Below are 16362 nucleotides of genomic sequence, written 5' to 3'. Positions count from 1 at the left end.
TTGGTTTTGGGCACAAGCCAGAGTTTTACTCCAATCTCCACAACTTGCTTACAGACTACCCTTGCAAGTGCTGTTCAGTTTTGTCATTTCAAAGTGATCTTTTTACCAACTGGCCAGATTGGCTATACTCAGTATAACAATCCATTTCTTCCTGATATTTTCCAGTTGGGAGTTTCCATGGTGGGATATAGGGCTCTGACCTGTCGGTGCCTCACACTCTTTGATTTATTATTGTCACATGTTTTAGCATACAGTGAAAAGTATTGTTTCTTGTGCGCTATACGGATAGAGCATACAGAAGAAAGGAGAGAGTGCAGAATGTAAGTGTTACAGTCATAGCTAGGGTGTAAAGATCAACTTAATGCAAGGTAGGTCCATTCAAAAGTCTAATGGCAGCAGGGAAGAAGCTGTTCTTGTGCCGGTTGGTACGTGACATCAGACTTGTGTATCTTCATCCCGATGGAAGAAGGTGGAAGAGAGAACGTCCAGGGTTTGTGGGGTCTTTAATTATGCTGACTGCTTTGCCGAGGCACGGGAAGTGTAGACAGAGTCAATGGATGGGAGGCTGGTTTGTGTGATGGATTGGGCTACATTCACGACCTTTTGTAGTTCTTTGCGGTCTTGGACAGAGCAGGAGCCATACCAAGCTGTGATACAATCAGAAAGAATGTTGTAAAAGTTGGTGAGAGTTGTAGCTGACATGCCAAATTTCCTTAGTCTTCTGAGAAAGTAGAGGCGTTGGTGGGCTTTCTTAACTATAGTGTTGGCTTGGGGGGACCAGGACAGGTTGTTGGTGATCTGGACACCTAAAAACCTGAAGCTCGCGATCCTTTCTACTTCGTCCCCATTGATGTAGACAGGGGCATGTTCTCCTTTACCCTTCCTGAAGTCGATGACAATCTCCCTCATTTTGTTGACATTGAGGGAGAGATTATTGTTGCCGCACCAGTTCACCAGATTCTCCATCTCTTTCCTGTACTCTGTTTCGACATTGTTTGAGATCCGACCCACTACGGTGGTGTCATCAGCAAACTTGAAAATTGAGTTGGAGGGGAATTTGGCTACACAGTCATAGGTATGTAAGGAGTATAGTAGAGGGCTGAGAACACAGCCTTGTGGGGCACCAGTGTTGAGGATGATCGTGGAGAAGGTGCTGTTGCCTATCCTTACTGATTGTGGTCTGTAGGTTAGGAAGTTCAGGATCCAGTCGCAGAGGGAGGAGCCGAGGCCCAGGCCACGGAGTTTGGAGATGAGTTTCATGGGAATAATGGTGTTGAAGGCTGAGCTGTAGTCAATAAATAGGATTCTAAAATAGGTGTCTTTATTGTCTAGGTGTTCCAGTGTTGAGTGCAGGGCCAGGGAGATGGTGTCTGGTGTGGACCTGTTGCAGCGGTAGGCAAACTGTAGTGGATCCAGTGGATTCCTCCCAACTCTCGCATAATTGACAGCAATTTCCCGGGAGACAACTCAAGTACTTCTTTCCATCCACCGATCATTATTTCTGACACATTTGACGATGGTGCTTGCAATTCCTGCCCTTTTTGGTGCTTTCTCTCACTCGGGTGTTAATAGAAGGCTTCCATGGAAACTAAGATTGGCACGGTGGCACAGTGATTAGCACTGCTGCCTCAGTGCCAGGGACCTGGGTTCGATTTCCAGCTTGGGTCACTGTCTGTACGTAGCTTGCACGTTCTCCCCGTGTCTGCGTGGGTTTCCTCCGGGCGTTCCGGTTTACTCCCACAGTCCAAAAGACATGCTGGTTAGGTGCATCAGCCATGCTGAACTCTCCCTCAGTGTACTCGAACAGGCGCCGGAGTGTGGCAACTAGGGGATTTTCACAGTAACTTCATTACAGTGTTAATGTAAGCCTACTTGTGACAATAATAAATAAACTTTAAAAAAAACCTCCATCGCTACTCCTGATTCTTCAGCAGTGGAAAATGTTGGCAAATTCCACATTCAGGTAATCTCACATCGTGACAGTCAAATTTGGAAATTTGTTGTCATCTGAAGGGTAAAGTCATTCAGGACAATCTACAATCTAGAAGTGCAACACTCTGCCAATTAGGAGCTGAGCAAATTGGCCAAAACAGTTCTCTTGAAGCAGTTTCATGCTCACATCTAGAGAACAGACGCTTGGTGCCACTGCCTTGCAAACAATCTGACCTACTTTCCCACAGACTATTGCTTCTATGGCTTTCCAGCATGTAACCAGTTTAACAATAGTCACACACATCTGGCACCAACTCCTGACACACCCTCAGCAATCACCAAGAACATGGGGGCAGAAAATAGCAACCAAGAAATTAAAGAAAAAGAGGGTGGAGTCTTCCATCTGAGTTAGAGAGATTGGAGCAAGAGGTATCCTGAAACACTTCAGATGACAGAACATTCCAGGTGGGCAAGTCTGTGCGGTTCTTTGTCAGCTGTGACTCAGTGGGTAGCACACTTACCTCTCTCTGAGTCAGAGATCTGCAGGTTCAAATCTCGCTCTGGATACTTCAGCACCTTATCCAGAGTGGCACTCCCATGCCAGATGGAAGGAGTGCTGATCTGTCAGATGAGACATTGGAAACCATTTAATAGTGATCTTTTCCAAGTAACTCCCTCCGAGAAGAATCAATGAACTCCAGCTGCAACAACATTTAGTGGCAGAGAATTCTGCATTCAAACCACCCCATCTGTTGCAAGCTTTTCTTCACCATCAAGTTCCATTTTGTCCCCATTTTAAGCTGTGCATTCCTGCTGCTGTTAGCTGACCGCATTCCCCAAAGGCTTCATGACGTTGAAGGCCTCTATCAGGTCACCCTTCAATCACTGGCAAAGAGAACTCTCAATTCTCAAGCCTCTCCTCATAACATCAGAGGGTTTTTCTCCAAAACACATGTTTTTCAAATTACATTTATATTCTTATAAGGAGATATGTAGCCCTGTACACACAACTCCAACTGCAGCTTAATGTACTCATGTTTAATACCTGTGTTTTGTGTTGCTCTGCCATCCTTACCCCAACTTGCTCATTCGCCCACTCATCGACACTGGCTCCCTGTCCAGCAATGGTTTACTTTTAAAATTCTTATTCATGTCTTCAAATCCCTCTATGGCCTTACTCCTCCCTATCTCTGGAATCTGCAGCCCACCCAATCTTCTGAGATCGCTGCACCACCCTCCCACCTCGATTCTTCATTGCTCCACTAATGATAGATCGCCCACGCTCTGCAATTCCCTTGTTAGACCACTTTCCTCTTTCTCATCTTTTCCATTGCTGTATGAAGCCAATCTGATCAAACCGGTCAACTGTTGAAAAATCTTCTTTATCTTTGGTTTGATAATGCTCCCCTTGGAACATTTGCTATCCTGAAGACACTATATAAATACAAGCTGTTGCTCTGATAGGTCCAATGACCTATCAGAGCTCCCTGAAGCTTGTCAGCCTCGAAACCAGACTTTACTCAGCAGCGATGTTGAGGGATAGCAGCGTCATGATCTCCAAGCATCTTGAAGTTTGAGGTTTTTTAAAACACCCATTACCTAATCTCCTGTGTGATGCACGATTAAATCACTCGGGAGGCTAGATCGTACCCGGGAAATAAAGGCTTTAATTAGTAACAAGAATGGAGCACACTATATAACAATACAATCCCAGACTAAAGGGTCACCAGGCAGTGCAGTGACCTTTATACTCCTACAGGTAGGCGGAGCCAACTGGAGTGTACCACAGAACAATACCAACAGGTAGAACATCCCAACCCTAACCCCAACAGTGACAACAGTAACATATGTACAAGTACCCATAGTGCTGACCATCTATGGTTTAGTACCCATAGTGGTAACCAACTATGGTTCACCACACTGTGGTGTCCCTCATTTTATTTAGATGGATCTACAGGATCCCATTGCTATATTTGGAAGAGGAGCAAGGAGGCCACCTGGTTAATGGTTACTCCCCCAACCAACAAGCAGATTAAGTGATTGTCTGTCTTGTTTGCTGTTATGGGATCTGGCTATATACATTCTGGTTACTGTGTTAAGCTGCAAAACAACAGTGCCAACACTACAAACACCCTCTCTCAGCTGGGAGTCCCTTGGCAACCCCAGAAACATGAAAGATATTTCTTATTTCCTTTTTCTTCCATGATACCACCTCTCAGTGGGGGTTGGTGAGGCACCTATTAATATAAAAAACATTAAAATTCTTCCAAGCCAAGCAGCAATTCTTGAATTCTCAGTAGATTCTGCTAGCCTTTGCAATTGTTATTATCGATTGGCAGATCCTTCAGAGATCATATATTTGGGGTGGCACAGTGGTTAGCTTTGCTGCCTCACAGCGCCAGGGACGCAGGTTCAATTCCGGCCTCAGGTCACTGTCTGTGTGGAGTTTGCACGTTCTCCCCATGTCTGCTTGGGTTTCCTCTGGGTGCTCCAGTTTCCTCCCACAGTCCAAAGATGTGCGGGTTAGGTTGATTGGCGATGCTAAATTGACCCTTAGTGTCAGGGGCATTAGCAGAGTAAATACGTGGGGTTACAGTGATAGGGCCTGGGTGTGATTGTGGTCAGTGTAGACTCAACGGGCCCAATGGCCTCCTTCTGCACTGTAGGGACTCTGTGATGATGATAAAGAGAGTCTTAAACTAAGGACTGAGGGTGAGGGGTCAAGTGGAAAGATGTGATAAGCTAAAGAGAGAAGGCAAGACACAAGATCAAGGTTGCAAAAAAGGAAATGATGATCAGAGCATGGCAAGACAGGACAGAGTATACAAACCAAAGAATGAGCTAGCAGATAAGGCTGGAGATTGCAAAAATAGTAAAAAGACAGAACTAAAGGCTCTGTACCTAATGCACATAGCATTTGTAAATAAACACATTAATTGACAGCTCACATAGAAATAAATATGTATGATCTGATAACCATTACAGAGACATGGCTCCAAGATGACAAAGACCACGGCCTGAACATTCAAGGATACATAACATTTGAAGGACAGGAAGCAAGCAAATGGTGGAGGACAGCTTCTTAATTAAGATGACAATAGTACAATAGAGAGGAATGGTCTTAGTTCCAAAGATCAATGTGTCGAATCAATTTGGGCAGAGACAAAAAATAGTAAAGGTAAGAAGTCACTTGTGGGGTTCACATGTAGGTCTCCTAACAGTAACTACCCGGTAGGATGTGGTGTACAGGAGCAAATTGTGGGGGGCTTGTGACTAGAATGCAGTGCTAATTATGGGTGATTTTAATCTATATATAGATTATACAAATCTAACTGGCAAGGGTCACCTGGACGATGAGTAGACAAGAGTGTTTTAGAATAGTTTCTTAAAGCAGTATATTCTAGAACCAACCAGAGCGCAGGCTATTCTAGATCTGGCAACATTCAACAAGACAGATCAATTAATTCCTCATTGTAAAAAAAAATCAAGGTAGCAGCGACCATAATAGAAGTGAGTTTTGCATTCAACTGAAGGGAGGGAGAGAAGAGTGGACCTAAGACTGATGCTTTAAACTTAAATAAGGGCAATTAGGAGGTTATGGGGAATTAGGTTGAGGGGTAGGTCAGTCGAGTTGCAGTGGCAGACATTTAAGGAGATATTTCATAACACTCAGCAAAGAAAGAAAGACTCTAAGGGAAGAACACACCATCTGTGCTAACTAAGGAAGTGAAAGGTAATCAAATTGGGGGGAAAAAAGCAAACAATTTTAAAGATTCATGGCAAGTTAGAAGATTGGACATAATACAAGAAACAAAGAATCGTGAAAAGAATATTGGGGGAAAATTAGAGTACAAGAGAAAGATAGCTAGAAATAGTAAAATCAGATAGGTTCTATAGGCATTTAAAATGGAAAATAGAAATAAAATGAGCGTTGGTCCTCTGGGGAAAGAGTCTGGGAATCGTTAGTGTAAAGTAAGGAAATTGCATTGAATTGAACAAATATTTTGAGGATACAAAAAACATCCTGGAAAATAACAAAATCAAGAGATGAAAGGGAGGGAGTAACTTCAAATAATTATCACCTGGGAAAGGGTACTGAGAAAATTAAGTAAAGTTTATTCATTAGTCACAAGTAAGGCTTACATTAACACTGCAATGAAGTTACTGTGAAATTCCCCTAGTCGCCACACTCTGGCGCCTGTTCAGGTCAATGCACCTAACCAGCACGTCTTTCAGAGTGTGGGAGGAAACCAGAGCACCCGGAGGAAACCCACGCAGACACGAGGAGAATGTGCAAACTCCACACAGACAGTGACCCAAGCCAGGAATCGAACCCAGGTCCCTGACGCTGTGAAGCAGCAGTGCTAACCACTGTGCCCACCCCATGAACTAAATCCCCAGGTCCTGATGGGCTTCATCTTTGCATCTGAAAAGAAATGGCTGCTGAGATAGCAGATGCATTGGTTTTGATTTTCCATGGAAAGGTTCTATGTAACTCCTTTATTCAAGAATAGATGGAGACAGGAAGTTACAGGCCAGTTAGCTTTACATCGTCATAGGGAATTGCTAAAATCTATTATTAAGGAGAATGGAGAACTTCAACAGTCTCAATATAATTAGGCAGAGTCAACATGGTTTTGTAAAGGGGAAAATGTTTATTAGAGTTATTTGAGGAAGTAACAAGCAAAGTGGATAAAGGGGAGCCTGTAGATATGGCATAGTTGGATTTCTTGACAAGGTGCTTCATCAAAGGTTACTACAGGAAACAAGAGCTCACGGATGGCACGGTAGCATAGTTCTAACCACTATGCTACCTCACAGCGCCAGGGACCCAAGTTCGATTCCACTCTTGGGTGACTGTGTGGAGTTTGCATATTCTCCCTGTGTCTGTGTGGATTTCTTCCAGGTGCTCCAGTTTCCCCACTCAGTGCAAAGATGTGCAGGTTAGGTGGATTGGCCATAATAAATGTGCGGGATTATGGGGATAGGGCGGGAGGTGGGCCTTAAACAGAATGCTCTTTTGAAGGATTGGTGTAGACTCGATGGGCTGAATCACCTCTTTCTGCACTGTAGGGATTCTTAAAGTTTAAAGTTTATTTATTAGTATCACAAGTAGGCTTACATTAACACGGCAATGAAGTTACTGTGAAAATCCCCTCGTCGCCACATTCCAGTATCTGTTCGGGTACACTGAGGGAGAATTAAGCATGGCCAATGCACCTAACCAGTCTTTCGGACTGTGGGAGGAAACCTGGAGGAAACTCACGCAGACACGGGGAGAATGTGCAGACTCTGCACAGACAGTGACCTAAGTCGAGAATCAAACCCGGGTCCCTGGGGCTGTGAGGCAACGGTGCTAACCACTGTGCTACCGTGCCACTTCCATATGTGGTTTAGGGGTTAACATATTAACATAGATAAAGGATTGGTTAGCCAATAGTAAATAAAGAGGAGGCATAAGTGGGTGATTTTCAGGTTGACAGGATGTGGCAAGTGGAGTGCCACAGGGATCAGTGCTGGACCCTCAGCTATTTGCAATCTAGATTGGTGATATGGACTGAATATATTGTGGCAAAATTTGCTGATGACATAAATATAGAAAGTAAGCTGTGGAGAGCACATAAGGACTCTCCAAAGGGATCTAGAAAGGTTAAGTGAGTGGGCATAAAGTTTGCAAATAGAGCATAATGTGGGAAAAATATGAAGCTTTCCACTTTGGCAGAAAGAATATAAAAATAGTATAGTATTTATGGGCGGCACGGTAGCACAGTGGTTAGCACTGCTGCTTCACAGCTCCAAGGACCTGGGTTCGATTCCCGGCTTGGGTCTCTGTGTGGAGTTTGCACATTCTCCTCGTGTCTGTGTGGGTTTCCTCCAGGTGCTCCGGTTTCCTCCCACAGTCCAAAGATGTGCGGGTTAGGTTGATTGGCCATGCTAAAATTCCCCCTTAGTGTCCTGAGATGCGTAGGTTAGAGGGATTAGCGGGTAAATGTGTAGGGATATGGGGGTAGGGCCTGGGTGGGTTTGTGGTCGGTGCAGATTCGATGGGCCAAATGGCCTCTTTCTGTACTGTAGGGTTTCTATGGAATTCTATGGAATTTAAATGGGGGAAGCTTGTAGAACGCGGAGGTACAGAAGGATCTGAATTTCCTGGTACAGGAATCACAAAATGTTAGTATGCAGGTACAGTTTAACCCTGGAGTTTAACCCTGATAAATGTGAGGTGATTCATTTTGGTAGGACAAATTTAAATGTGGATTACAGGGTCAAAGGTAGGGTTCTGAAGACTGTGGAGGAACAGAGAGATCTTGGGGTCCATATCCACAGATCTCTAAAGGTTGCCAGTCAAGTGGATAGAGCTGTGAAGAAGGCCTATAGTGTGTTAGCTTTTATTAACAGGGGGTTGGAGTTTAAGAGCCGTGGGGTTATGCTGCAACTGTACAGGACCTTGGTGAGACCACATTTGGAATATTGTGTGCAGTTCTGGTCACCTCACTATAAGAAGGATGTGGAAGCGCTGGAAAGAGTGCAGAGGAGATTTACCAGGATGCTGCCTGGTTTGGAGGGTAGGTCATATGAGGAAAGGTTGAGGGAGCTAGGGCTGTTCTCTCTGGAGCGGAGGAGGCTGAGGGGAGACTTAATAGAGGTGTATAAAATGATGAAGGGGATAGATAGAGTGAACGTTCAAAGACTATTTCCTCGGGTGGATGGAGCTATTACAAGGGGGCATAACTATAGGGTTCGTGGTGGGAGATACAGGACGGATATCAGAGGTAGGTTCTTTACGCAGAGAGTGGTTGGGGTGTGGAATGGACTGCCTGCAGTGATAGTGGAGTCAGACACTTTAGAAACATTTAAGCGGTTATTGGATAGGCACATGGAGCACACCAGGATGATAGGGAGTGGGATAGCTTGATCTTGGTTTCAGATAAAGCTCGGCACAACATCGTGGGCCGAAGGGCCTGTTCTGTGCTGTACTGTTCTATGTTCTATGTTCTACAGCAAGTGATTAAAAAGGCAAATGGAATGTGAATGGTGTATACAAGTAGGAATGTTTTGCTACAGTTGTACAGGGCATCAGTGAGACATCTGGAACACTGTGTACAGTTTTAGTCTCCTTACTTAAGAAAGGATGTAATTGCATTATTGGCAGTTCGGAGAAGGTTCAATTGACTGATTCCTGGAATAAAAGGGTTAGTTTGTGAGGAAAGTTTGGGTGTATATCACTGGAGTTTAGAAGAATGAGAGGTAATCTTGTTGAAACATATAATATTCTAAGGTGCTTACAGAAAGGATCCTGAGAAAATGTTTGCTGTTGTGGGAGAGACCAGATCTTGGGGACAGATTTTAAAAATAAAGGGTCTCCCATTTAAGATGGGGACGAGGAGAATGTTTTTTCTCAGAGGGTCATGAGTCTGTGGAACTTTCATCCTCAGAGGGGTGGAAGCAGGGTCATTGAAAATCCTTAAGGCAGAGGTAGATAGATTCTTGACCAACAAGGGAATCAAACATTTCCGGGGGTAAGCATGAATGCAGACTTGGGGCCATGATCAAATCAGCCATGATCTTATTGAACGGCGGAATAGGCTGAAGGGCTGAATGGCCTACTTCTGCTACTAATTTGTGTGTTTGTATACATGATTTAACCTCTATTGATGAATCCTCTGCTCCTCTCACAACCATAATTGGACCTGGAATACAAGGACACTCACACATATGATTGCTTCCCCTACAAAAGGTCGACTCCATTTTAAGCTCTCTCCCAACCTGAAAAGAAGTCAAGTGTCAACATAAAACCATGCATCTCCTTTCTGTTTTCAAAGATTTAAAGATTTCACATTCTAACTAAGCCTCACTGGACACTCAGTGACTTATCTTGGTCTGATCAACTCAAGAGCAGAGAAAACCACTGACCCTATCATTATGTAGTCTACCTAAATGTGTCAAAGTTCTGCAAGGTCCTCAACGCAATAGGCATCCAATCAAATACCATCACTAAAAGAGAATAAACAAGGCTTGTGCAATTCAACCAATTTTAAATGACCCCTCATTGTGTGTGCACAGAAACACCCAGTGTTCTGACCAACAGAGGGATAAGTCAAGATACAGCTGAAAGGATAAGTATGTCAATCATGCAGCTCATCATCTGGGCAGTGGACTAAATGGTAAACCCATTATAGAACTGGACATAATCATCCAGTAACAGAATGCTGTGAAGCCCTGAGTCAGTATGATGAGCTTCCACATACACACAGGTTTCTGTGATAGTGTCAATAACAATCTGCCTTTCACACACTGAACGAGATGAGGTTTTTCTGAGGGAGTATTGGGAAATCCTCTTCAACTTTTAAGAACATACGCTTGGAGCACATGAGACTGACAGCAATATTTATTTTTAGCATTTTCCATATTGAATAATCTCATCAACATTCTGAACACTACATATTTCTCAGATTCAATTTGATGCTACACTTTAGATATCCATAATATAAACCATCTGAACCCCTCAATTAGATTCCAGCCTGCAATTCACTCCCGGATATCCACTATGCTATATATAAATCAACTGAACCCCTCGATTAGATTCCAGTCTGTGACTCACTCCCAGGTATCCATTATTCCATATATAAACTATCTGAACCCCTCGATTAGATTCCAGACTGTAACACACTCCCGGGCGTCCACTATTCTATGTATAAACCATCTGAAATCCTCGATTAGATTCCAGACTGTAACTCACTCCCGGGTATCCATTGTTCTATATATAAACCATCTGAACCCCTGGATTAGATTCCTGTCTGTGACTCAATCCCGGGTATCCATTATTCTATATATAAACCATCTGAACCCCTTGATTAGATTCCATTATTCTTTGTAGAAACCCCTGCACGTTGGGTATATTGAGAAACTGATCATCAACTTTGGAGAACCACGATTGCTCCAGCATGAATCAACAGAGCCAATGCCCTGAATGAAGTCACAGGGGTCCTAATGAGACATTCAGAGCTGTTTGGGTCGCTCCAGTGTTCCCTACCTCGTGTGTTTGTCGCCATGTCTGCCACTTTTTGAAATGCATCCAAGAATGCGGCCGCAGCTAGCACAGTTGTCCTGACACAGAGAGAGAATACGGTGTTAGGAAGAGATTAGCTAATGATGACACATTTGTATGGGTGAATTTTCTCCCTGCTCCCTCTCCTTATATCTGTGGAGCGAGTTGGCGCCTTTTCAAGCCAACCCCCCAGTAGGTGCAAAGATGCACCAGACTTGTTCCTCAGTTGGTCATCTCCCTTAGACAAGGCAAGCTAGTGCCCAGAGGACAGGAAAGAGACTTAGGGAGTCCACATAAAGATATCACCAAAAGTTCATTGACAGAACATTAAATAATTTAAAAGATTAGCATAATGAGATAGGCACCAATAAATCCAACCATTATTCTAGATATAAACCATCCGAACCCCTCGATTAGATTGCAGACTCCCCAAGTCTCTCTTTACCCTGCAATTGGTTAGGATGAGGAACTCTCAGCCACATCGAGTGATTGAGACAAACGGCTCGAATAAATTGACAGGAAAGCTGAGTAAGTACATGGGGGTCATGATGTGGAGATGCCGGCGTTGGACTGGGGTAAACACAGTAAGAAGTTTAACAACACCAGGTTAAAGTCCAACAGGTTTAACAACTTTGCTTGTGTGGCTTTTGCTACCAAATAAACCTGTTGGACTTTAACCTGGTGTTGTTAAACTTCTTACTGTAAGTACATGGGGGACAGGGAAGAGGAGGACATGCTGACCGGGTGAGATTGAGATAGGGTGGGAGGAGGCTTGTGTGGAGCATAAACATAGGCTGTGAGATGAACGGCCAGTTTCTGCGCCTCATTCTAATGGAATGTTAGTCTTTATTGAAAAGAGGCTCGAATACAAAAGGAAAAGTTATGTTAGAGAGAGATAAATCTCTGCCCACCACACCTCAGGAAGGATACAACGGGATTGGAGGGAGTACACATTGGTACATCAGGAAGGATACCAGGGTTAAAGAGATTAACTGATTAAGGACTGCTTGCATAAATTGGGCTTCCCTTCTCTTGAGTAAAGAAGATTAAGGGGTGATCTAATTGCGGTATTTAGGATGATCAAAGATGCTGATCGTGCAGATAAGAAAGGAACTATTTCCTCTGATGGAGCATCCAGAAGAAGAGAGCATGACCTTCAGATTAGATGAGGCTGTTCACGGATGATGGTACAAAACACTGTGGATATCTGGAACTCTCGTTCCTTGACCAAAAATTACTGAGCTCGGGTCTTGATTGAAAAATTTCAAAACAGACTGACAGATCTTTAAAAACCTTGCTGCAATAATAAACAGTTTCAAAACCAGGGTGAATAGACAGGGTTAAGATACACATCAGCCCTGGTCTCAGAGAGGTGGAGCAGGCTGAAGGGAACTAATTATCCACCTCCTATTCCTAAGATTCTAACTGTCAAAGTGAAATTCTGCTTCAGCCGTGGTGTGGTCGGGAGGGGAGCAGATACACATCCACATCACTCCCAGCCCCTCCATGTTTAGCCGTAACGTGCTCGAAAAGAGAGATATGTTGCTGAAGCTTTCTGTCTTGTGCTCATCAAGACAAATGCAAGAATACCAAATTTCAATTGATCACAATAATTTATACTACAGGGAAAGGGGACACGGGTTGTTTGGAAAGTCAATTCTGATTGGCCGAGGTGTTGCCATGGAGAAAGTACTTGCTGAACAATGCTGAGTACACTAATAGCTACCTGAACTACGAAACAAAGATCATTCTGTTATTCATTTACGGAATGCGGGCCTCGTTGGCTCGGCCAGTATTTATTGCCCATCCTTAATTGCCCTTGAGAAGGTGGTGGTGAGCCACCTTCTTGAACCGCTGTAGTCCCTGTCATGTAGGTACACCCACCGTGCTGTTAGAGAGTGATTTTGATCCAGTGACAGTGAAGGAACGGCAATATATTTCCAAGTCAGGATGGTGAGTGGCTTGGAGGGGAACTTGCAGGTGGTGGTGTTCCCAGGTATCTGCTGCTCGTGTCCTTCCAGATGGAAGTGGTCGTGGGTTTGGAAGGTGCTGCCTAAAGAGCCTTGGTAAGTTCCAGCAGTGCATCTTGTAGATAGTACACACTGCTGCTACTGTGCAGCAGTAATGCAGAGGGTGAATATTTGTGGATAGGGTACCAATCAAGCGGGTTGTTTTGTCCCAGATGCTGTCAAGCTTCTTGAGTGTTGTTGGAGCTACACTTGTCCAGGCAACTGAAGAGTATTCCATCACACTCTTGACTTGTGTCTTGTAGATGGTGGGCAGGCTTTGGGGAGTCAGGTGGTGAGTTACTCTCCACAGAATACCCCAGCCTCTGACCTGCTCTTGTAGTCACAATATCTACATGGCTGGGTCCATTTCAGTTTCTGGTCAATGGGAACTTCAGTCAAGCTCATAACGAGGCTCATTTACACTTGCTAGAAGCAACATGCATCCATACACAGAGATCCATTTTCTGCAAACAAAAGGAATATGTTCCAGCCTCGAGTCTTTTACGAATTACCCAGGAGCGTGGGGAGCCTGCTGCTTTCTCTATGGCAACCCTTCAACCAATCAGAGGTCACTTACCAACCAACCAGCACCCTTTTCTCCTGTGGTAGAAATTGTCATGGTCATTTGAAATTTGTCCTGATGAGCGCAAGATGAAAAGCTTCAGCTCCCTTTGCAGCAATATTCACTAATGCAGAGAGGATGGTTTAAACCAACTCGCTGGGTGGGAATCCTACAGCCTGGGAGTGAAACGTTGCATCACCACCCTGCCCAATATCACTCTCCAATGGGATATCCCACTTTTGTTGATTTATAGGAAATCAATTTGACTGCATCCACAAAGCCAACAAAATCTATCAATCAATGCAAGGTTAGGAGGACCAATCACCTTCGTATTGAATCTCTTGCTGAATTATTTATCGTAAGCCTTGTACCAGCTCCACTCAAGTGGCAAAGAGGGGAATTTGATGCCAGTGGGGTAAGGATTTACACGTGAACATTGGTCACCTATAGCTTCTGTCCACTGGTGACTCACCTATCTGCTCCAGCTCTGTTCACTCGCCACCCGAAGATGCTGGTTCTTGCCGAGCTAGGGACACTAGAGTTGGCCTCAGTTACCCGCTGGGGCTAGAGATTGGAAACAGCCAGGCTTCCACTGCCAACCCATACAAACCGCACCTTTGGACTGTGACCATGACCTCTGCTTGGGATACAGAGGTGTGGGGCTAAGATGAGAATGGAATTGGGCAAACAATGGGCTGGGCCAGGCCAGGCTCTGATGCCTTCCCTCAAGATTTAGCTCGGAACTGGGGAATGCCAAATTACTCAGTTGAAAAAACCCTGTTAAGAATGAAATGAACTCTGAATCTGAAGATTGGCACTAAATGATGGTGGCCTTCCAAAGCCAAGCTGCCTGACACAAAAATGATTGGGGATGGGGCTCATGAACGAGCTGGCTCTGTCATTGCCCTCATCATTAGAGAAATCAATAGAGAAAGACTAGTGGTGCAGGATTGAATACATGACCAGCCTCAACAATGGGGTGGACAGGACTGGCTCTGTGGCAGGAAACACTGCTTTCTGATCAGCAGATTCATAAAATTGCCTTGGCTTTACTTGAGCTAGGTTTCATGTTGGAACTTGTTTGCCAGAGTGTTACTTGCTTTTCTTTTCTTGCTGTTGAATCAATGGATTAAAATTTTCCACACTATCGGGAATGACTAGTGACTCCCCGATGTAACTGCAAAAAGAGGACTTGGGATCTGTCAAGTGGCAAGGTCAGGCAAGGAGTCTGCCCCAAGTGATGTCAAGGCAATTGGTTCAGACTGGGGCTAAGCTCCACTTCGGAAGGCTAGCGCTGGGGGAGTTGCACCCCTTCCTTCCCTAGAGCAAGTACCAATGCTTCCCTTGACCACCTCGCTCACCAACACTCAGTGATACACTGCAGGCTCACACAAGAAGAAAAATGGGATTGGATCCCAGCAAATCAACACCTTCAAGATACTAATTCAAAAAACAAATCAGGACAAAGCTCAGTGTAAGAGTTACTGTCAGATGGAGAAAGAACCGAGCTGTTTATGGGAGATAGATGCATCTTTGTGGAATTCAGATAAATATTGATATTTAACAATTGACAAATTTTAAATATACAACAAAATGGCCGAACATGTTTGTGTCCCAGTTCTCCACTATACACAACAGTAAAGTAAATCCGCCGAGTGGTCAAGGAGGTTAGGCCATGAGTGTCTCATGATGTGATGGCTCCACTGCAGTAAGCATTAGAGTATAAAAGGATTATATTGTAACTAGGAGGTTAAATGACTGAATTATTCAGGCCACAGTATACACTAGACTGGGATTACATGGCCACAAGGTGACAGTCTGTGGTAATATATAGCTTAATTATGTTGCATATACATTTAATTCCTTCAGAAAGTGAAAGCAGCTTCTTTCAGGGGAATGCACGAGCAGTATTTTGGACAATGTGTTTTTATTAGTTACAGGGAATCATGCGGTTAAAGGTAATGGCCATTAATAGGGCCTGGGACAGTCTGTGTGGATTACTTCTTCCCCCATCCCTTTATTAGGCATGTTGTGTCCAAGTGTCACTGAGATTCTGGTTCCCCTTACCTGAGCTGAGAGTGAAGCTTGGCAGCCTTGGCATTGAAGTCCTCCCAGATTGGATAGGATCCCTACAGGAAGCAAGAGGACATAATTAGTTATCGTGAGCAGGAAATGAACTGGACAGTCTTTTCAGCTAAATGTTACTCCCTAAATAAATGCTTTAAGAAGAATAGCATGGTACTTCTGCTCAGAAATATTGTGGTCTGCTTGAGAATTGGAGAACACTGCACACAGCATTCCTATGTCAAAAGGAGGGATGCTCTCTATAAAATATACGAAACAACCCTGTCCTATATTGGCCTCGTGGCCATCTCTCTAAGTCAGGCACCGCATGTGAAAGTTGTGTTGACACTGCTGACTGTCTGTCCATCTCGAAAACAAAAGCCAGACAACATGGATGCTGGAAATCTAAAACAGAGAGAAACCCAGTTACTGCTTCAGGTCCTGTTGTGATGGAAGGGTCAGAATACAGATGCAGTCCAGTCTGCGCCGTTGGTCTTTCTTTCCCTTCGGAACGTCTCGTCAACTCTCGTTTTCTCACGCCCTCTTCAGTTGTGGAACAAGGAAAACTTGAATTGCTTTTCTGAGAACTTGTGCTGGTCAATTTACCAACCCCAGAAAATGATTCCATTGTGTATAATTTTGTTTCTGTGTGAGTCCGAAGAATCAGACGGAGGCTATGGGTTATATTTTAGGCTCCATGTTTTTGGACTCTTACCAATACATTCTGCAGTGGGTCCCAAACCCCG

At 44.2% G+C, this 16362-nt stretch overlaps 1 protein-coding gene across 1 annotated transcript in view; it reads right to left on the bottom strand.

Moving 5' to 3' along the window:
• mtss1lb (MTSS I-BAR domain containing 2b) overlaps positions 1 to 16362 on the bottom strand; it is a 184388-nt gene that overhangs the window by 114056 nt on the left and 53970 nt on the right. The window contains exons 2-3 of the mRNA XM_078212018.1: positions 15620 to 15681; positions 10967 to 11040 (exon numbers count right to left, since the gene is read on the bottom strand). Of these exons, the coding sequence (XP_078068144.1) occupies positions 10967 to 11040; positions 15620 to 15681 (136 nt within the window). The remainder of the gene's footprint in view (positions 1 to 10966; positions 11041 to 15619; positions 15682 to 16362) is intronic.

The sequence above is a fragment of the Mustelus asterias genome, chromosome 4, assembly GCF_964213995.1.
Source record: "Mustelus asterias chromosome 4, sMusAst1.hap1.1, whole genome shotgun sequence".
Classification (NCBI taxonomy): Eukaryota; Metazoa; Chordata; class Chondrichthyes; order Carcharhiniformes; family Triakidae; genus Mustelus; species Mustelus asterias.
Note: the sequence above shows the minus strand (reverse complement) of the source record. Positions and strands in the feature narration are given on the sequence as shown.